The 22451-nt window shown below is 37.8% G+C and overlaps 1 protein-coding gene across 3 annotated transcripts in view; it reads left to right on the top strand.

Annotated features, from left to right (window-relative positions):
• The window catches only part of LOC121869520 (roquin-1-like), a 141989-nt gene extending 123006 nt beyond the window's left edge, over positions 1-18983 (top strand). For 2 of the 3 annotated variants that reach the window (XM_042370875.1, XM_042370874.1), the window contains one exon: positions 6009-7803. In XM_042370875.1, the coding sequence (XP_042226809.1) occupies positions 6009-6188 (180 nt within the window). In that variant the 3' untranslated portion in view covers positions 6189-7803. Of the gene's footprint in view, positions 1-6008; positions 7804-13673 lie in introns of those variants that run through there. The other variant, XM_042370876.1, reaches the window with a different exon arrangement.
• Positions 18984-22451: the final 3468 nt, after the last annotated feature.

The raw sequence follows: 22451 nt of genomic DNA, 5'->3' as shown, positions 1-22451 counted from the left end.
ACCTCCTGAGACTGTGACCCAACCTCCTGTGACTGTAGCCCAACCTCTGTGACTGGCCCAACCTCCTGAGACTGTGACCCAACCTCCTGAGACTGGGACCCAACCTCCCGTGACTGTGACCCAACCTCCTGAGACTGTGGCCAACCTCCCTAGACTGTGACCCAACCTCCTGGGGCTGCAGGCCCAACCTCCTGAGACTGTGACCAAAACCTCCTGAGACTGTGACCCAACCTCCTGTGACTGTGACCCAACCTCCTGAGACTGGGAACCCAACCTCCTGTGACTGTGACCCAACCTCCTGAGACTGGCAGCCCAACCTCCCTGAACTGTGGCCCAACCTCCTGAGACTGTGACCCAACCTCTACAACCTCCTGAGACTGTGACAAAACCTCCTGAGACTGTGACCCAACCTCCTGTGACTGTGACCCAACCTCCTGTGACTGTGACCCAACCTCCTGTGACTGTGACCCAACCTCCTGTGACTGTGATTTCAATGTACATCACAGAGAGTGGCTAGTTCTGCAATGGATGACCCATTGGAGCTGAGGCTTTTTTTTCTTACTTAATGATCTGGAACAAATATTTAACATCCTACATGCGTTCCTGATCGACAAGTTCAACTTACAAACATTCTTGATCTTTATTTTACCTCTAACTCCTCACACTATTCATACTCAATTTCTGCCCCCCTTAGTGTCTTCTGATCACAATTTTATTTCTATTAAATCAAACTGGGCACGACCACCTCCCCCACCCCGCGCCAAATGCCAACATAGCACTATTGGAGGGCAAACTGGCAATCCTTGTGAAAATTCTTCACCAACTTTCCTTGGAATGGATGTTGCTTTTCCACTTGGGATGCCTAATGTGCTGACGGTATTGCTGGGATTATACAGGGTGGTATGAGTGCGTTTATCCTATCTTCTACCAAAACTTAAACTTTACAATCATGGTTTGATCGTTCATGTTCTCTTGCGTGTAGGGAGAGAGAGATAGGCGTATAAAGTTATGAAACTCCTCTTTCATTACTTCTAGGAATCATTGTAAGGCTATTTTTTGTAGGGCCAAGCAGAGTTTGATAAAAAGAAAGACCGCTGACCTGACTAACTCTTCTTCTAGTAAATCCTTCTGGTCCATAACAAAAATCATCTGTAATAACTTCTGCACTCCTTCTTTTCCTCCTCTCTTCTGACCTGATAACTCTATAGCCAACTCTCCCCCTGATAAAGCCATTCTCTTTGGCACCTTATTCTCCTCTAACTCCATGTTAAGCGATTCCAACTCTATCCCTCCTACTGAACCTATGCACTTTCCTATAATCTCACTCGTAGGGTTGCTCGTGTGTTATCCAGGTTGGACATGAGTAAGGTGCATGGACTGGACGGAATACCCCCTCGTGTTTTTAGGGAGTGTGCTGAAGTTCTGAACCCTGTGCTTGCTCAACTCTTTTACCTTTGCCTCAAAACCCAAACCCTCTTTTTTTGGAAGCATGCCTCAGTTCAGCCCATCCCAAAGAAAGATGGCCATTCCAATCCCTCTAACTATTGCCCCATTGCCCTCACCTCATCCCTCTCTTAAGATTTTCGAAACTATCTTAAACTCTCATTTTCTCCGTCACCTTGAACGCCATTCTCTTTTGTTGGATCACCAGTTTGGCTTTCGCCAGGCAAGATCTACTGGTGATCTGCTCTCCTACTGCACCCATCTTTGGTCATCCTCTCTTAGGGATTATGGGGAAACTTTCATCGTGGCCCTTGACATCTCCAGAGCATTTGACAGGGTATGGCACAAGTCTTTGCTTTCTAAACTTCCCTCTTATGGCTTCTCTCCCCATTTTGTTCTCTAATTTCTAGCTTCCATAAGAACTGATTTATGGCAGGTGTTGTGGGGGTTTGATCTCTCTTTCTCTACCAATAGTGGTGTCCCACAGGGTTTTGTTCTTTCACCTACTCGCTTCCTTCTTTTTATCATTGTTTTACTTTACACTACAACTAATTCTATTCATTCTTACACTGATAATTCTATTCACATTTTTCCCTTCCCCCTAATTCTCAAACTAGATCTGTTTCTAGAGCTGAGATCATTTCATCTATCAATGCGGATCTGTGCAGCATCTCGAATGGGGAGGTAATAAAACACAGTACGTGTTACCGATTACACTTTCCAAATTAGATGATCTCCCACCAATCACATTTCAGGATGCAATCATTCTACCAAATTCTAAAATAGATATGCTAGGCCTCACCATTTCCTCTAATATGCCTCCTGCAAGCTGAGAATGCTGTTCAGATGCTGTAGCTACTTCACTCCTGAGCAGTTGCTTTAAGTTTATAAGGGAGTCATTCGTCCTAACTTGGAGTACTGCTCTCCTATCTGGGGTGGCTCTTCTTCTGTCCAACTGTTAGATAAAGTTGGAATCAAAGGCATTTCGTCTTATTAACTCTCATAAGGTGGAATCAAAGGCATTTCGTCTTATTAACTCTCCTCGTTTAGTTGATAATCTCTCATCCCTTTCTCGCCGCAATGTTGTGTCACTCTCTCTTTCTTACAGGTATTTTAATGGGTAATGTTCAGTGGATTTGATATTCTGTGTACCGCCGGCAAGGCTGTGGGCTCATAACACTCATCTTGCCCGCGGTGCCCACCATTTCTCTGTGGATGTCAGTCACACTAGAAATCTTGAATAACCCGTTATAGTACAGTGCTCCCTCGGTTAACGAACGCCTCGGTTAATGGAATTTCGGTTAATGAATTACCTATAAAATCTTCAATTCGGTTAACGAACAAAAATTCGATTAACGAAATCTTTACGAAAATCACGTTTTGTTGTAAGCATCAGCTGGTCAGTTTGGCCCAGTCTGTCAATTCAGTAATCTGTTCTAAGTTTAAATTCGTTTCAATGGAGTAAATACACCTGTATCAATAAATTTCAGCTTTTTAATATTTTTTAATGTTTTATATTAAAATTATTAGTCATTTTAACATTAAATATTGATAATATATGCAGTACTGTAGAGGAACTAACATACCAGTTTGTTGTGAGAATCAGCTGAGGGTACAGTACTCGGCCAATTCAGTAATCTGTTCTATGTTTAATTCATTTTTCAATAGATAATCGCTGTATTAATAAATTTGAGCCTTTTAATATTTTTGAATGTTTTATATTAAAATTATTAGTCATTTTGACATTTATTTAACATATTGATAATATTATATGCAGTACTCCCTGTACAGGTTCAGTCTGGCTTTGTTTACTGTCAAGAAAGCAGTCATTTTGTTGGTGTCTTGAATATTTTTGCATTTTTCATTGAATTTATTGGTCATTCTGAACTTTAGTTAACATATTGATAATATATAGCATAGTGCAGTGTTGATTTAAAGAAAATAATCTTGAATTACACCTTGTGAACTTTAAATTTTATTGGTGAAATGAGGCATCAAGCATGGGTCCACTGAAGGTGATTTTTCCTCCATACCACTTCCTTCTTTTCTCCCTTCTCCTCCACCCCCCTTGTAATTCCCATCATCATCATCAACCAGGAACCTTCTACATACACACCTCAAAGTAAGTGCTACTGCATTTTTTTTTTTTTTTTTTACTATGTAATTTCGGTGAGCCGGAACCAATTACCCAATATCCCATTGAAACAATGGTTTCGGTTAACAAAATTTTCGGTTAACGAACGACCTTCTGGAATTGTGTGTTCGTTAACCGAGAACCTGTACATCCTTCTTTCCTCACACAGCCACACTGTGGAATACTCTGCCTTCTGTGTTTCCATACTCATATACAGATGCTCCTCTACTTAAGAATGTTCAACTTACAAACTTTCAGAGATACAAACATCATCACTGATGAGGGTTACCTGCCAGAACAGGTGTGTAATGTGGATGAGACTGGATTATTTTGAAGAAAATTCCAGGTAGAACAAACATTACCTAACAGGAGAAGAGTGAGCCAGGTTTTAAGGCTGTATTAAAGGGTGTATCTGTACTAAATATCCATAATCTTTTAATTTTTTACAATATGTTTGGTATCTACAAGAGTAAAGTTGGACTTACAAACAGTTGGACTTACAAACAAGCCTCAGGAACGTAAATCGTTAAGTAAATAGAGGAGCACCTGTATCCTGTCTCACTTCAAAAAGCTGGTCTTCTGGCATCTTCGTGGTGTAGATTAATACAGTCTTTTTCTTTTCTATTTTTAATTTCCTTTTCTCTCATTTTTTCGCCCCTGAACCTTATTTTGGGTCAATGACCTGTGCCAGGGTGGGCTATTCCCCGTAAAAAAACAATTAAAAAAATATCAGATTCGGAAATGCCAAAAAAAAAAAAAAATTAGGACCTGGGATATTATTGCATGTATATACGTACCTTACTGTACATGGACAATAAAACTTTATTTTATATATTTTGTAATATAGACAAGACAAATGCTAAAAGACAGTCTGGATGTAATGAAAAATTTCATGGTAACATGATTAATAATAAAAATTTTTTATTCTACTAGCATCTGTCAATCAGAGTACCGACCTCATATCTGAGGGTTGGCGATGACAGTCCTCCACAATAAACATTCTCGGCTATTTTACCATTCCTTTAAGGCTTTGTCTCTCTCTGGGGACCCAATTTTTAATTTCATTCATCCATCCCAGTCTCTGCCTTCCCTTCCATCCTACTCTCAACTTTCCCCATTAATATTTGTGAAAATCCCCTCAGCCCTAATTATATGACCAAAGTGTCTCATTTTTATTTTTCTGTACATTTCAATTATTTCTCTTGAAGTTTTTGCTAATCTTAGTACTTCTTTATGTGTTTTCCTGTCAGTGCAGCTTTTTTTTTACATTTGCCTATACAGGTAACACTACATTTCAAAGGCCTCCACCCTCTTTCTGGTGTCTACTGAAAGTATCCACGCTTCTGACCCATACATCAGTCCTTGCCATATAAAGCCTTTCAGCAGCCTTTTTCTCAAATTGAAGTTAATGCTCCTTTTCATTAGGTCTTTTAGGTTATTAAATATGATAAGTAGTAGAAACAGCCTACTTTCAAAAATTAACCTTCCTTACTTTAACTATTTGAGTTTAGAAAAACTTCGCTTCCTTGATGTCACTGTGACTGTGGCTGTCAACAAATTTCTATATGCTATTTCTGCATTAGGGAAAGAACCATTGAGAGATTTTAGAAACTGAAAGACTTAAAGTGCATTTTTTGTTTCTCTGGGAATGATTTCTCAAAGTACTTGAGACAAAACAATTTGGCTTCGTCAGTATTGTGAAAATTCCCATCACTCAATGACTTGTCAAATACAGAGATGTGCTCATCTAGGTACTGCACAGCTGCCATAATACATGTTCCTTCTCTTTTTCAAGTCTTGTAACATGCATGTATCTATGGTATTCATTGAACACAACCTTCTTTTCACTTCCATCCATTTTTTAAGTTGAACAAGTGTTCATTTGGTGAGACTCATGAAAGTTGATTTATTCACTAAAATGCTTCCAATCAGCACAGCCTTTTTTACTAGTTTATATGTTGCATTGGGTGACCCTCCCCCCCAGGATGGCTCTGGTGATACATGTATACAAAGACAGTTGGAATTTAGTATTGCCTCCTGGTGATGACTGGAACAGATTTAAGGATTTTTTGGTGTCAACCTTACTTTTGAGTCTTTAGCTGTCAAAGGTAGCCACTACCTGCTGTGTGAGTACAGTAAAGTATAGTTCAGTACAGTACAGTACAATGCAGTACAGTACCTAGTTTTATGGCAATGTTTGAAACACTTGCTTTCTGTTCCTATTATATGCCATGGATGTATAAAGCTGGGTGTTCTGTACAGTAGTGTACATTATTTAAATTCTGGGTCATTCACCTCAGCCCCTCTCAGACTTAATGTGGGATTTTCGGATCAAGTCAACTTCGTTTTTGTAAAAGTTTTTTTATTAAGATTTGTATTTGTTGTTTGTTTGTCTAGTTAACATTTATCAACATCCTTTTATTTTTTGCAGGATATGAGTGAAAAAGATTTAGGAGATTTTGAAAACAACTGGAAGTTTGATTTTGATGATGAAAAAGGTGATGGACAAACAGGTGTTGGAGAAGACTCATTGTATGAGTGTTGGAGAACACTTGGTGTAGAAGTATTGGAGAACACTCAGTGTAGAAGTGTTGGCAAACACGCAGTGTAGAAGTGTTGGAGAACACTCAGTAAAGGAGTGATGGACAAACGTGTTGAAGACTCAATAAAGGAGTGTTGGAGAACACTCAGTAAAGGAGTGTTGGACAAACTGGTGTTGGAGATCACTCAGTAAAGGAGTGTTGGAGAACACTTGGTTTAGAAGTGTTGGAGAACGCTCAGTAAAGGAGTGTTGGAGAAGACTCAGTAAAGGAGTGATGGAGAAGACTCAGTAAAGGAGTGTTGGGGAAGACTCAGTAAAGGAGTGTTGGAGAAGACTCAGTGCAGCATGGTAAGGAAATGTTTTATTTGTATTATAGCAAAACTTTATTTGAAGATAAAGTATTGAAGAAGGGAACTCCATGGAGAAGAAAAAGTGCTAATATAATAAGACAAATATCATAAGAATAATGAGGATACCTTGAACAGAAGCTTATGGGTGATGTCACTTGTATTGGCTACAGTAGGTGGTATCACATGGTAATTGTTTTTTTAAACAGTGGAAGGTAAGGATATTTTATATTGACTTGGGCAATGAATGTCCAATGTTTAGTAAGTAGTTTTGGCCTATATTTTACAGTGGGATTTCAGTTTATTTTGCACTCCCAGACATTTTTATTCTTATTTGAAGATTATTAACCAAAAATCACATAACCATTGCAACATATGTGAAAGAAAGTTTTTACCCTCTCTGATTAAAGTGCGTTATGTTCAGGGTTGTTCTCCGAGTGTGACACATTGACATTTTTGAACCCATGACTTATTATATAGAACATTTTGTGCCTGGGAAGCAGTAATTTGAACTGCAGATTTACTTTATCCAGGATTGGCTGATACAAAGATCCTGTATCAGGTTTTTAATGATGATAAAACAAAAGGGAATTTTGAGAGTGAACTTGAATGTGAGTCTGTACAGTACAGTACAGTATTAACAAGTCCACACAGTTAACAGAAACATTCAGGGATTATTAAACAGTGACTGTTATTACTTACAAAATTCAGTACTCTACTGTACTACTACAGTATACAGGGTGAATGTTCGAAAATTGAATAATTTAAGACAAATGGAATGAATGAAGGACATTATATATATATATAGTTGTCTTTTTTTCTTGTGTAAAATGTGGCAGTAATTAATGCTGACTAAAATTTCATAATTCTCTGATGTTGGCTTATGGATTATTTCTGAGATAATGGATTGTCTTCTTCATATATGTGTACAGTAGACTTTTAATTATTTGCACTTTAAATTACAGTATAAGTCAAATTTTCATGCTTTTTGCCCATCTTAACACTAGCTGTCAACAGGTGGTAGGTCAGTATCTGCAGCAACACCCTGCAGCTGGTTGTGTGTGGTTTTGCACAGTAGGGTCATCAACTCAACTAAGCTATGAAAAATTTTGATAAATTATAAATGCAAAAATTTCAATATTATTACAGTACAGTATTGGTACATATAGACATATTGTTCTTGAGGCCTGCAACCTCTGCTAGTCTGTTATCGGCTTACAGTGACCTGAACTTTCTCGTGTAGAACTGTCCCAGTACAGTACAGTACTGTATATCCGAGCAAGGAGTAGAGAACAAGGTTCAGTTTTGTTGGGTTTCTTGATTCTGTTTAGACTGATTTTCTTAACTCGGGTGAATCATCATCCTGGGATATCTCATGGAATCTCTCAGATGACCTTGTGGCAGATAGCTCTATGTGGATGTCATTTGAAGGTCAGTACCTGGCTGACAAAATAGTAGAACTGAGAGCTGATCAAGGTATTAGAGTGGAGGTATATAGAAAAGGACTCTGATCATGCCTCTTATTTACTGGCTCAGGAGAGTCAGCATTCACTCCATGTGCTGGGCGCAGCAGGGGAGCATGGTGGTTGAAGGATGAACACATAGTAACTAGGGGCCTGTAGGAGGGATGCTAGATCATCCTGTACTATGTTTAGCTTGTCTTTTTGGAAGTAGGACCTTAGTTGTTTAAGTATGTCTCAGGACCATCCATTTCTCATTTCTAGGGCTTGTTTGACTGCCATAGGGGACTGGTTTTAGGAGGAAAAATCCCAATCTATGGTTTGGTAGCAGGGAACTTTACCAAGCGGGTGGCTTCATCAGTATGGCAGCTGGGAAAGCTTTTTTCATTATATCTCCTCTTCTTTTCTTCCATCAAGTGTGAGATTGTCCATAGAATTCATTTGTGAGATGTGGTGTCAAGACCAACCCATTATGACTTATGGATGGGTCTTTGGATGCAAGCAGAGAATATCTTTACTTGTCCATGGTTTTTTTTTCCTGGCCAGAGTAACAGCTGAAGTGGAATCAACCCAGACCCAGGTTTTGTGCAGTATCTTAACTCTATAAAATCCCATTTGGGGATTCTTTGTTTATTTGAGGACAAACTGAACAATTGGGTCAGGAAATATAATCTGTAGCATGATTCCTCTTTTAGTCTTGGGATACTGTTTCAGGCATCTCATTTCTCACATGAAACTGAGGTAACACTGAAATCCCAAACCTTTTATTGGCCTTCAAGTATACAGGAAGGGCATAGAAAGGATAAAGGCTCTTTGGGTAGGAGGCTTCTTCAGAGAAGTAGATAGGATAGGGAACATGACGATCCTCACAAGGAGCCCCAGTTAGGTAAGTTATAACATAGTTAGTCAAAGGAATGTAGATGGCTTTCTGAAAATATTTTTGTGGAATATCTGATGGCACATTACTTCTGTGTTGCTGTCTTGATGCAACTCTTGAGTGTCTTAACTCCACTCCAAACAAATTTGCTGTATTGTTCTTTCAGCTGTCTGCCAAATCTCTGTTATGTTTCTAGTTGTGAAGATTGAAGACAGTATTATATCAATATACCCAAGGGCACTACACAAATTTTGCTGAGCAGCTTGGAGTCTAGTTGGCAGTTCATGTTACAGATGGGATTTCCTTAAAAATAAATAGTGTAACTATGAATTCTGAATATGTGATGGCTCGGGGAACATTCTTACCTTGGTGCAAGTTTTCATAACCGGCAAACTTTTACACGATACAATACCGAGGTCTTTGATTCCCAGCAGTAACTGACAGAATTTTGATACGCTTATGTCATTCAACCCAACTTGTCTGGCGGTGTTTTCAAGTGACTTGTTTTTCACATCTGCTACACTATAAAGTTGTGTATCCACAAAGCTGTTCTTGTTGAGAAATGTTAATTGTTTCATCTGCTGATATAGAGAAGTAACGAGTTTTGTGGTAGTTTGACACATATCTTTTGTGCAATATCAAATCCAGCACAGTCTATTGGAGTATAAATGTATTTTTTTACTTATATAAGTTTCATTTTTACTAGCAGTTGTTAAGTGCTCACTCAGTTTCTTGTCACCTGCATCAACCCTTAACAGTAAGAGATCAAAATTTTCCACCATCACTAATGCTGCTGCATCCTAAATCATGGCTTCCATCATCTCTGTCTTCACAGGGAAGTTTAACTTCCCCACAATAGAAAAGTTTTTATAATAGGTATCAATGTTTGTCTATTTTCCACAGCTTCTTTTGATCTCACTTTGTCTAATAACTTCTTGATGTTTGTCTTATGATTGGTGGAAAGAAGAAAGTTGTGTGCTTTGATGACAGATGTTTGGTGAAACTTGGGGAAGGTCTTGGCAGGAGAAGGTAGCAAGCACAAGTGGTGACCAATCAGGAGGGGCACTGGAGTTGTGCACGTATCTCTTGTGTAAACAGTCGTGGCTCCCACTGGCTGTGGCTACTGAACACTGGTACAACTGTCATAAAGATAGTGCATATGATTACCCAGGTTGGGCGAAGTGGTCACTGTGGGTGGGTGGCCTGGAGGGAGGATTAATGCTCTCCATTACCTGAATAGTACACCATTTTTATGCCAACAAGCATGACCTGTTTACCATAGACTGAACCTTAACTCCAGAGTATTTGGGGCTAGAAAAAGCACCTCAAATATTTTAGTAAAAAAAATACAAATAAAAAATATCAAATATTGTTTTATGGGCATTGTAAAGACAGATCAGATTTTACTTGTTTAGCACTGTTATTGTTACTTGGACAGTTTTATCAGTAGCCCCATCAGATGATTAAGGAATGACAGCAAGTTCCTCAGCATTTGTGTGAACAATCCAATAGATGATTTCAGTGTTAGGATACAGTAGTGTATAGTACAGTTCTCTGTTCTTAACATTTTGTTTCCATTCTCATACATTCCAAACTGTACACTCTATCATAAAACTCAAATTGCTCGATGGTTACTGTAATGTTGTTTAAAAGATCAAGTGGAGATTTCTGTACCATTTTACACATACAACTCCAGGTAACATTTGGTTAAACATATTGTAGGTGTTTATATTAATTATTATACAGAACTAAATTTGACTTATAAGATTATGCCTGGATTACCTTTGTGCAGTACCCAGCTATTTAAGATAAAAGATTAGTGATATCTGCAACAGATGGTCAGGTTAGGTTTTGCTTATTACAATCGTGTTAACATATTTTACCCTTGTGGGCGATCATAGTTAACTTAAAAAATTAACATTGTTACTTCTTCAGTATTAAAGATTAAAGGTTCATTTATACTTTCTGTAAAGTTTATGTATGTAAGTGATGACTGTATACATACATACATACATACATACATACATACATACATACATACATACATACATACAGACATGCTAGTAACCTTCACTCATTCATATTTAAACAGTTCAGAATACAGAATGCCCTTAAAATTCGCAGGGGTTTGGGTCGCAAAGTATCCACGAGTCTCCAAATATGCGAATATAATTTGCTGACGGGGGACTTTTTGGGATGAACTTCTGGCTGAGAGGGATGTGGCGGCAGTTAAAGTCCTCAATCCAGATGTTAAGGACTTTCTCCATCTTCACCATAGCTGTACCCTGGCAGAAGAGGGGCCACTTAGGGCACTGGCATTATGCATTTCCATCTCTTTCTTCTTGATGTAGCAGACAGTTGACTCATTGATGCCATACTCCTGGCCACATACAGCAAAACTTTGGTCACTCCTAAGTTTGCCCAACAGTTTTATCTTCTCCACCCTTTTTTCTTTCTATACTTGTTTGGGCGCCTTCACGCTGCTGGATGAAGGTGGTTGAGGGCATTTGGGAGCAAATACAAATATGAGGAACACAGTTGTTAAGAGAGCAGAGGAGCACACGCACGAGATGGGCAAGTGTATATTCTGACTGAGGCTGAGTGGGCGCACGGGCCAGCCGGCTGGGACAACAGAGATATCTTGTGGGACGCCACAAAACTCATGCGCTCCTCGTCCCGGGCTGTGAACATGCCGCCAACTTTAAAAGCACCCACAGACATTCTTGTGTAGATCTAGGGTGTCATCCGCCAATAATCAAAGGACGTGAATTAAAAACCCACGAATTGTAGGGGCATGCTGTATTGAAAAAAATTATGAACTAGCGTCTTTCAAGAGTGACTCATGTCCAGTATATGCCCTTCAGAATATGTGGATTTGGAACACCAGGGAATCCTTAAATAAAATAGCTGTAGGATCACTCAATAAATCAGTCAACATTAACTTACTAGCTGTAGCCATGTAGAAAGGGTCTAAGGCTGAGAGGTAACAAATGATAAAGCCACACAACAAAGTTAGTCACTCTTGACAGTCTTTTCTTTAGACAGTGACAGTTTTCCAGGTCTTACCTGAAGTTATTAAAAGGAATTCACTGGTATGGGCCACAATAGCATTATAGTGTGTACTATTTTGAGGTTCACAGTATTTATCCTTGGTTTGGCCTGTAAATAATACTCTGTTATTTTGTACTTGTCTGTATATTAGAACATGGGAGACCCCAGCACAGGTCTTGATAACAGGCGGCATCAAATTAGGTTTCAGTGAGATCAGTTGTGTTTGTTAATCCATTTTCCCTAAATATGGGCTACATCCTCCACCACATGTGTCCATCAGGTACCACACACATAAGAGTGTCTCAAGCAAGTAGTGACAGGGTGTGATTACTGCATTGATCTCTTTGACTGGCAATAAGTTATTTGCTTGGTCCTCATATATTTCATTGTAATATATGTAGCATATGCAGTGCATGTATGGAAAATGGTCGTAAAACAGCAATAGTGATGATGATCATCTTTAATATGCTATTATACAGTACTTATAGTACATTTTTATATTGGAATGAAAATGAATCCTATTGAAGAGTTAGTTAATTTGACTTAAAATGACATGAACCTTCCTGAGAGTGAGTACAGTATGTGTGTTTTGAGTTGCTTCACACTTACATTATTTTAAATCATTGCCTTGGCTGGCTCCAACTGGACAGAGTTTGTGGGGCTTCCAGTTGGAAGAATACAACCTGCACTGTGAGTTGAGCAGCAGGGTTGATTCATTCTTCTTGTTGGTGTCCATATGAGGGTTTTGTCTTCCCCCATAATGACTTCTTATTTGACTGTGGTCTTTCTGCTCTACTTTGGGGTCACACATTGTGTCAGTCAAGTGTTTGACATACTGTTGTGTAGCACACCTGAATCACTTGCCAGAAAAAAAAGTAAAAAAGTAATAGGAGTTTTTCCCAAATTCACCCTTCTTTTCAGAAGATGGGGTTGCCGGCAGTCCACACCACTATACTCAGTGCCTTGGTTTCTCCTCTGTTGTATGGGGAGGGGTAGGATCAGTTTCACAAGCTGGGCATCTTCTAACAGGTGGCCACTTGTCCAATTTCTAGGCATTGAGCTCAGAACCTTTGACTCTCAAAGTTATTTCATCTACCTTATAATGGACCAGCAAAATTTTGACATCCTTGGGCATAATGTGCATGACGTGCCAGGGAAAATATAATTCAGTGATGTGGTCTGGCCATTTTCTGTCAAAACACTAATACCAAAAGCCTCGGGAGATTGTACAAATATTGTTAAATTATATGAATAGATTGATAGGTTTATTCCTGATGTCAAGCTCAGATAGACTACTATTCAGCAGGTGAGATAAAGACCTTGGGTTTTCTTAAGTCTTCTTGGGAACTTTTAAGAAAGCTTCTTATTTTGGATAGAAGTGGCTCACTAGTGTACCAGGAGTGTAGGTTGTACCCTTCCCAGGGCTTTTATTGGTTCACTGTCTAATAGTTATATTTTGTCTTAGAAGTGAAAAAGTTTACTTGATTTCCAGGAAACTGATTTTTTTTTTTTATTCTTTTTTTACACTGTGTGGACTCTTAATCATAGAAGTTGTTGGTATGGACCATGATGTCCTGTGCATAAGAGGTCCCTAAGTACTCTATTTGGAGGACAGTGATTTCAAGACTTAAAATACTGTATACAATTGAATTACCTCCAGCTGGGGTGTCTTTTTACCTCCCTATCCTTTCTTTCTGCAGGTAGCTTTTGATACAAGTTGCTCTTGAAAGGTGTTAGGTCATAAATGAAGGATTGATTCTGATGTTGCTTCTAATGAGTGAGCCCAGAATAAGCAACTTGAGTCCCTTCTTCCTCCCAGGTGTTTCCTTAGGGGTTTGGCTGAAAGTGAAGGCAGTTCTGTGAGTGTGTCTAGGGCAGCAGTCACCTGAAGAGCAGCTCGAATATTGCTGTGAGGCTTCACAACACACTGTTTGCTTAACCTGCTGTGGTAAAGATGGTTTAAGGGATTACATTGCTGTAGGAGGGTTGCCTCATCTTCATATTGTCCCCAGCCACCTAAGTTTAGGGATGCCTGGCTCCCTAACCTATAGACCCTGGTGGGCATATACTGTACACAGATACAGTACTGTACTGTAGTTCTTTTCAGGCTGCATCATAAAACTGAATTTCAGAAGCAATATTTCATTTGTAATAATTTATACTGTACTTTTATAGAGAGTATGGTGTATTAAAATATAGCATATATCATGCAGATGTGTCATGATTTAAGAAATATGTGGGTGTTATTTTAAGTAAGCATGACTTACTCTGATAAAAAAAAACACTTTTTTCTTATTTTGAAAAATGTACCTTTCTGTATATGATTAGAATCCCAGAAAATATTAATGATCAAAGCATTATCTCTTGGTCAGTCATATAATGGCTCACACTTATCAAAATTAGTTTACAGTAAGGATCTTTGAGGAAAGATAATGCCATGTTTGTCCTGAAAATTGGTAAATGTGTCTGGCCTTCTCATCAGCTGATGAATTGACCAGTTGGATGGTTGCAATCAAACCCTGTTTAAGCTAAGCTTAGAAGAATGAACAGTATATCAGATTATATTTATACTGTACATGACAGTTCAACACCATTATCTTCATCTTCAAATGGATGTGCAAATTTGCTTGAATTCCTTACTTGAGAATAAATAAGGCTCGATGTGCAAATCACCATATAAGATGCCCAGACTGTGTAAATCACCATGTAGATGCCCAGACTGTGTAAATCACCATGTAGATGCCCAGACTGTGTAAATCACCATGTAGATGCCCAGACTGTGTAAATCACCATGTAGATGCCCAGACTGTAAATCACCATGTAGATGCCCAGACTGTGTAAATCACCATGTAGATGCCCAGACTGTGTAAATCACCATGTAGATGCCCAGACTGTAAATCACCATGTAGATGCCCAGACTATGTAAATCACCATGTAGATGCCCAGACTGTACTTGTCTGTCAAATTTTATATTTTTGTATTTATGTCTTACCTGCTACTAGTGGATACAAGATGATTTTTGTTCTTATTCTCTGTAAATAAAGCTGCTGCTACTGGATGCTGCTTCAAATAGGGTAACAATGATGCCAATATTTGTAATTTGGGCAGATACGCTTGAAGGCAAAAGCTCGATCCCAAAATATTTTAACATGATGATACTTAATATAATTATTATTGCTGATGACATAGAATATATAAGTGTTTTGTAATATTAAAAGTAGTTGGCCATTAATTATTGTAAATGCAGGAAGAAGGTCATTGTTTGTCAATGTCAGCTGATTTAGAACAAATGTTGACGTGTTATCTTACATTCATTCATATTTATCAGCTTATCTTGCATAGGTTAATAGTGACATCCAGTAGCAGAAGCTTGAACAAGTTTTGGGAATCAACTTCCCAAATTATTATTGAATTAAAATATATTTTAATGTACAGTATGCATTGTACAGTGATGCTATCGAAGGCTAGTTGATTCTTAGTATTGTATAGTGTGGGTCATGTATAAGTGATCATTATTGTGTAGTGTGGGTCATGTATAAGTGATCATTATTGTGTAGTGTGGGTCATGTATAAGTGATCATTATTGTGTAGTGTGGGTCATGTATAAGTGAACATTATTGTGTAGTGTGGGTCATGTATAAGTGAACTTTATTGCGTAGTATGGGGTCATGTATAAGTGAACATTATTGTGTAGTGTGGGTCATGTATAAGTGATCATTATTGTGTAGTGTGGGTCATGTATAAGTGAACATTATTGTGTAGTATGGGGTCATGTATAAGTGAACATTATTGTGTAGTGTGGGTCATGTATAAGTGAACATTATTGTGTAGTGTGGGTCATGTATAAGTGATCATTATTGTGTAGTGTGGGTCATGTATAAGTGAACATTATTGTGTAGTATGGGGTCATGTATAAGTGAACATTATTGTGTAGTGTGGGTCATGTATAAGTGAACATTATTGTGTAGTGTGGGTCATGTATAAGTGAACATTATTGTGTAGTGTGGGTCATGTATAAGTGAACATTATTGTGTAGTATGGGGTCATGTATAAGTGAACATTATTTTGTAGTGTGGGGTCATGTATAAGTGAACATTATTGTGTAGTGTGGGGTCATGTACAAGTGAACATTACTGTATTGTCAGCTTACAGTGATGGTGAAAGTTTTGAAGTTTGAGAAAGTGATTTGGTAGATGAGAAAGCTGCTCTTCCATAGCCTCACTCATGAACTTTGTTTATGACCTTCATGCTGTCATAGAGATACTTTTAAAAAAATCACTGCCCGTGTATATCCATTGTGCATCATATATTAATGTTTGCCATGATGAATACCCTGTGTGTGTTTCATATTGGAATAGTTTGTATAATATTGTACAGTAGAGAAAATTTTATGTGACTCCAGTGCTACTCTACATAAATGCTAATTAGCGTAATGATGTTTGCACTGGACGTTTTTGGAGCAGCTTCTCCCGCTGACGAGTGAACTGGAATATGCAAGCGACATTGATGTTTATCTGAATAATACGCCCATCGTTTATTGAGGATGTTTCATCTACCTTTTTTGTGAAGATAGTAGATAATTATAGAATTACTGTACTATGGTTTTAGTCAACATCTCATATTTCCACCTTTTTTGTGGAAATTTCGGTCTTTATTTTGCAAAGATTGGTTAGCGGTTTAAAAAGGTGGTTGTATCGAGACTTAGGGAACCTTGTCAGTGTTTTAAAGTTAACAGTAACTGGATCACAGAACAAGCTGATCAAATTGACAAAATATTTGTTTTGCCAGTTAATCAAGCTCAAGTTAATTGATGGAAATTCATTTTTTAATTTTTTCTTTTAATTTGGGTGTGATTTACAAACTTATATTCATATTACTGTGAAACATTGCAAATATTTTATTTTTGGTCAGTGATCATTAAAACTTATTCAATAATAAAACTTTAAGTACTGTATATGAAGAATTTTTTTTTAGTCAATTGTTATGTCATCAGAGTAATTAATTGACAAATGAATAATTTGATGAGCATACACTGTTAATGGAAATATATTGTGATTGAAAAATATATATATATATAAAAGTGAAATATCAGTAGACATTGCTACTCAGTAATACTGTATTTTGTTCTGCAGTCCTGTCAGATTATCACTTGGGTCATAGTTAACAGTTAATACACTTTCTGGATCCAGTTTGCATCATTTGCGCTTGAGCATACATTAGCAGGCACTTCAAGTGGAGAAGCACAGCATTGCTTCAGCAAGGGCGTTCATTCCCAGGCAACTGCGTTACCTGGTGACATATGTCCAAATTACATGAACCTTGGTGAAGATCGTGTGTTAGTCAGATGATTCTTGTAAGGTTTACCATAATTTAGATTTTTAATAGATTGGAGGGCCATTGTGGCCACTTACTCATTAACAATTATAGTTATATGGGATCATTTTTGTAAGAAAAGTCTCACATATATGCAAGGCTGACTGGGATAATTTTTGTAAGAAAGGTCTCACCTATACTGACTATAATGCATGCTTTACCGGGTTCATGATACTAAGCCTATATTAGGAATTACCAAATTGATAAAAAGTTAATAGCTTTTATCGAGTATTAGGATCATTAATTTACTGTGGTTGGATTATTGATATTGTATGTATCAATTAACTACTTCCCATGGGAAGCTCATTGTTTTTTCTGCAAAATGCAATTTATATTATGAAATCCTTTCTATGGGTTGGTGTAGACTTCTATAATTTTTTTCAAAATGCTATAGCTTGATATTATTATATTTGTTGTTAGTAGAACTCAAGATGTTTCTTATCATTTTTGCGAGCAAAGTACAGGTAAGCTGTATTTCTTATCACCAAATTGTTTTTAATATGACCATTCTGGATTTTCTTGTCACTTTTTCCATAGATAAGTAGTGCAGTATTTGATGTTTAATAGCAAGTAAAGCATAGACTAATTCCATCTTTTTATTGTTGACTACGATAGACTGATTGTGACTGAAACAGCATATTTTGGTTTTGCTGTTGTACTGAACAACTTACACTACAGATAATGTTTTTGTAGTGCAGACCCTTTGCTTAATGATTGATTATATGCCTAAAGGCACCAGTAATCTTCATAATATGCTTGAGTTTACCTTAACTAGCATTGCCAATAAGTTATGCAAAAAACCTGTCACATTTAACTAGATTAGCGATTTCTTGGTGTATCTTGTGTCACAGCAGCTTCAGGAAGCCATTAATATGTAAACATCTTTGTGGTGTTTTTTTCCATTATAATGTCTTCTCTAGAGCATCTGTCACCTTTAAGGGAACTACATTTCTCTTATGCAGTTTCTGTTTCCCATCTAAGATGGTAATTTCAGAGTGTAAAATTGTTTGACCCTTAAACTATTCAGATATTAAAATATATCAAAACCCTAAATTTCATTGTTGAGTATTAACATTGTAAACACTGGCTCTGTAGCCTCCCAAAGTGTGGTTACAGAGAGGCCACTTTGTAGTCTCCCAAAGTGTGGATACAGAGAGGCCATTTTGTAGTCTCCCTAAGTTTGGTTACAGAGAGGCCACTTTGTAGTCTCCCAAAGTGCGGTTACAGAGAGGCCACTTTGCAGTCTCCCAGAGTGTGGTTACAGAGAGGCCACTTTGTAGTCTCCCAAAGTGAGGTTACAGAGAGGCCACTTTGTAGTCTCCCAAAGTGTGGTTACAGAGAGGCCACTTTGCTGTTTAATTTTAAGCTAACAGTAATGACGAGATGAACTATTATGAGCCGAGAAAGAACATATGTAAGTAAGAAAGAATTTAACGAATGAAGGAGTTAACTGTATGGTACAGTAACAGCTCTTCCTTCACTCAGTATCATTTATTGTTTCTTAACTGCTATAGCAGATGTGCTGCTATATAGGACTCCTCATTAAACCCCAAATCTCTTTACAGTACCTTTGTTTCACACAAGATAGGCTCGCCCATCAGCATCAACACCATACACACACATTTTTGCTTCCTGGATGGCCAACTTTCTCATCTCTAGTGTACTGTATATTAGTTCCCATTCTCTCTTCTTCTTGATGAGTCTATACATCATATGATGCACTTGTGAATTCTGTATTACATTTTTTTTTTTTTTACCACAATCTCAATACATCCATGTTGCCTGAGCACTCTTCCTGATAGTACTCTTTCCCTGTCTGTTCCTGAGGGTGTTATTATATACATTTTCCTGCTTTATGCATGAAATGGGTCAAGCCTATCATTTCTCTTATGGTACTTCCTAATCTGATCCTCCTTCTGTTATTCATAGTGTTTGTAGAACAGCCATGGCGACCTATGGTGTAATGGTCAGCATGCTCGCCTCGCAAGTAAGTGGACTCAGTTTGATTCCGGGGCAGGGTGAAACTTTGGGCAAGTTTCTTAATGTTGTTTGTCTCTGTCTACCCAGCAGTAATTGGGGACCTGGATGTTAATCAATTCGCGGGTTGTGTTCCAGTGTAATGGTTAGCCAGTGCAGTTTGTGAGTTATCCGATCTTCTCGAACTCTTCCGTGACACTGGGTCATGCAGCTTGATAACTTATGGTGTGGTTGTTGTATTAGTGACAGCTTCTACACCTTAAACAAATTCACATCTAGGTGGCCCTTGGACCGGCCATACTCAAACACAAGGGGCAACCAGAACAGCCATTTACAGTAATATATATATATACAGTGACCCCTCTGTTAACGAACTCAATCCGTTCCAGAAGGTCGTTCGTTAACCGAAAAGTTCGTTCACCGAAACCATTGTTTCAATGGGTTTTTGGGTAATTGGTTCCAGCTCACCGAAAATTTCCTAAATTCAACAAAAATGGTAGAAAAGTTCACTTACTTTGAGGTGTGTATGTAGAAGGCTCCTGGATGATGATGATGATGATGATTTTAGAATGGGGGTGGAGGAGAAGGAAGAAGAGAAGGCATTGGGGTGGAAGAGAAGTCACCCCATGGCGCCATTTCACCCATAAAATTTTAGCTCTCTTGGTGTAATTCAAGATTATTTTCTTTAAATCAACACTGCACTGCATTATTTATTGTCAATATGTAAAATATATTTCAAAATGACCAATAATTTGCTTGGAAACACAGAAAAAAAGCGTTTAGTTGAAGAGAGTCTCAAGCAAGATGTTACATCCAGTGAAAACAGAGAGAGACTAACTCCTGTTTGCTGTGTTAAGAGGCTGGATGCCGCGCATTAAACTAGTCACTTTACCTTCAATTATTTCAATAATAAAATGACTAAAAAATTGAATATTAAACTTTTAAAATTATTGAATAGTATAAACTTCTTGATATTTACTAAAATAGTAAGGAATTTAAGCCCTAGAACCGATTAATGTATTGGCGGACTGATACTAAAGCTGGTTGCCCGGTCAGTGCAAGCGAAAACATGTTGAGGTCGGTTCGTAAGAACTTCGTTAACCGAATTTTTTTACATACATACACATACATACATACATACGTATGTATATATATATATATATATATATATATATATATATATATATATATATATATATATATATATATATATATATATATATATATATATATATATATATATATATATATATATATATATATATATATATATCACAGTACACTACTGTACAGTACAGCAGTGGACTAGCCTTAGAACCAACAACTGTTATCCGCACAGACAAAGTCCCTCAATTCATCTTCTTTTAACTAGGGTTAGGCCGAGTCCAATATACTGTAGGTTGATCCAGGATTGGGGGTGACATGGAGTGTCATGAGAGATGCATGTTGGCTTTGTCACACATATAAGTATAGTATTCTTAGCCAAATTGTTACTATGCTAAGAATATTTTGTTTGCATACTTAAGATTTTTATTGATAAATCATAGATCACTTTTTTTCAGGGATCTGATAGTTGTCTGGAATAGGTTGAGTTGGCCAGTGAATGCACTTTCAATAAGGGTAACCCATGGTGATGCTATCCACTCATCTGAGGTACATGCCCCAGTATCTTATTAACCCTGTGGGTTTATCTAATTCAACCTGAGATAACAGATGCAGAAGGTGTTTAGGGATTACATAATTATGTGAATTGCTAGTTATTCTTAGGTGAATTCTTCTGTGACCTGAGTTCTGGAAGCTATTGACATGGAAGATCCCTTAATAACTTGTAATCAGGTAGGATAAAAGGGAATACCCTGTATAAATATGGCATTGCTTTTACAGCTGAATAGTGTCTGAAGCATACAAGCTCATGAAACTGTTCATCTAATTGATCCTTAATCCTGACTGACCTTGAATCACTCTCCGGTTCGTGGAATCACATGGCTGAGAAGTGCCGTTTTCCTGACACTGCGTTTCCTAGGAAACATCCAAAGTGTAGATACGTACAGGAGTTATTGTGTTTATGTGCAAATTGGAGCTGCTGTTGGTGTACAGTATATGCTTGGTGAGGAATGTTTGTTTGTCTGACCACATGATGAGATGGAATGTTCAGCTGCCTTTGCAGTTTGTGTTGAATTGTTTATTCTGGCATCTTGAAGATGGTTGTGGTGGGTTTTCTATATTTCTGCTGCAGACATTCTCAGATTCTTCATCACTTCTCATCATATAAACAGGTCAGTGGCCTTGGAAGATTTTCTGGGTCTACCAGGAGATGATTTTCAAGGTGGAGCAGAAAGAATGTGTGCTACTCAATTCAATCTTAATTGTTGGTGTGCCCTGCCTTGGATTTCCCTCAGCAGAACTTTTTCATGTAACAGAACAAGGATGTGAACCTTTTCCTCACCGGACATGTTCTTGGGGTCGATGTTGACCGTTCTGAGAGAGAGAGAAAATAGACTAATATGGCGGCAACAGCTAAACTAACACTTGCATAGAAACCCAAGGAGCTACTCATTTAGTTCTCACATGAAAAATTTTGAGCCTGATTCAATTTGGAGGGCAATATCCAGGCTACTTGACCAAGAAACCAGTTGTGAGGAGTTGGTGCAATCAGCCTCATACTCTCGGCTAATTCATGTGCCATTCTAGCATTACAATGTAAGGTATATGTCTCTCTCATGAAAAAATTAATATTGAAAGAATTAATATAAATTTGAATTATTGTACTGTTGAAATCTGACCAATATCATGGGCATTTTGAGGCCATTTTGAAGCCATGTGCATTTGATATTAGGAGATATTCTGAAGTCAATAATACAATAAATACTTTTTACTATATAAAAATGCTTGAGTACAATACTGTATTAAAGAAAAGGTATTGGAATATTCTGATGAAACGGGGGTTCCAAACTGCCAGGACCCCCTAGATCTGCCCTTGGGGTCACATCTATGATCTCCTCCTTGACTTCTCTGTTAAATTCACATATAAAAATCTTGTGTTGTCAAACATAGTGTATTTCTCCAAGTGACCTCATGTTCCTGTGGTGGTCAGGTTAGGTCAGAGAACCTTCACACCTTGGCTTATTAGCTGGATATTATGTTGATATGTACATTGCACTATACAGTACAGTACTGTACTGTTCTCTGTAAATACACCAAAGATCTTGCTCCTATGGTTTATTTGGGTACAGTAGAGTACTGTATA

The sequence above is a fragment of the Homarus americanus genome, unplaced genomic scaffold, assembly GCF_018991925.1.
Source record: "Homarus americanus isolate GMGI-L3 unplaced genomic scaffold, GMGI_Hamer_2.0 scaffold23578, whole genome shotgun sequence".
NCBI lineage: Eukaryota > Metazoa > Arthropoda > Malacostraca > Decapoda > Nephropidae > Homarus > Homarus americanus.
This window is presented reverse-complemented; position numbering and strand designations above follow the sequence as displayed.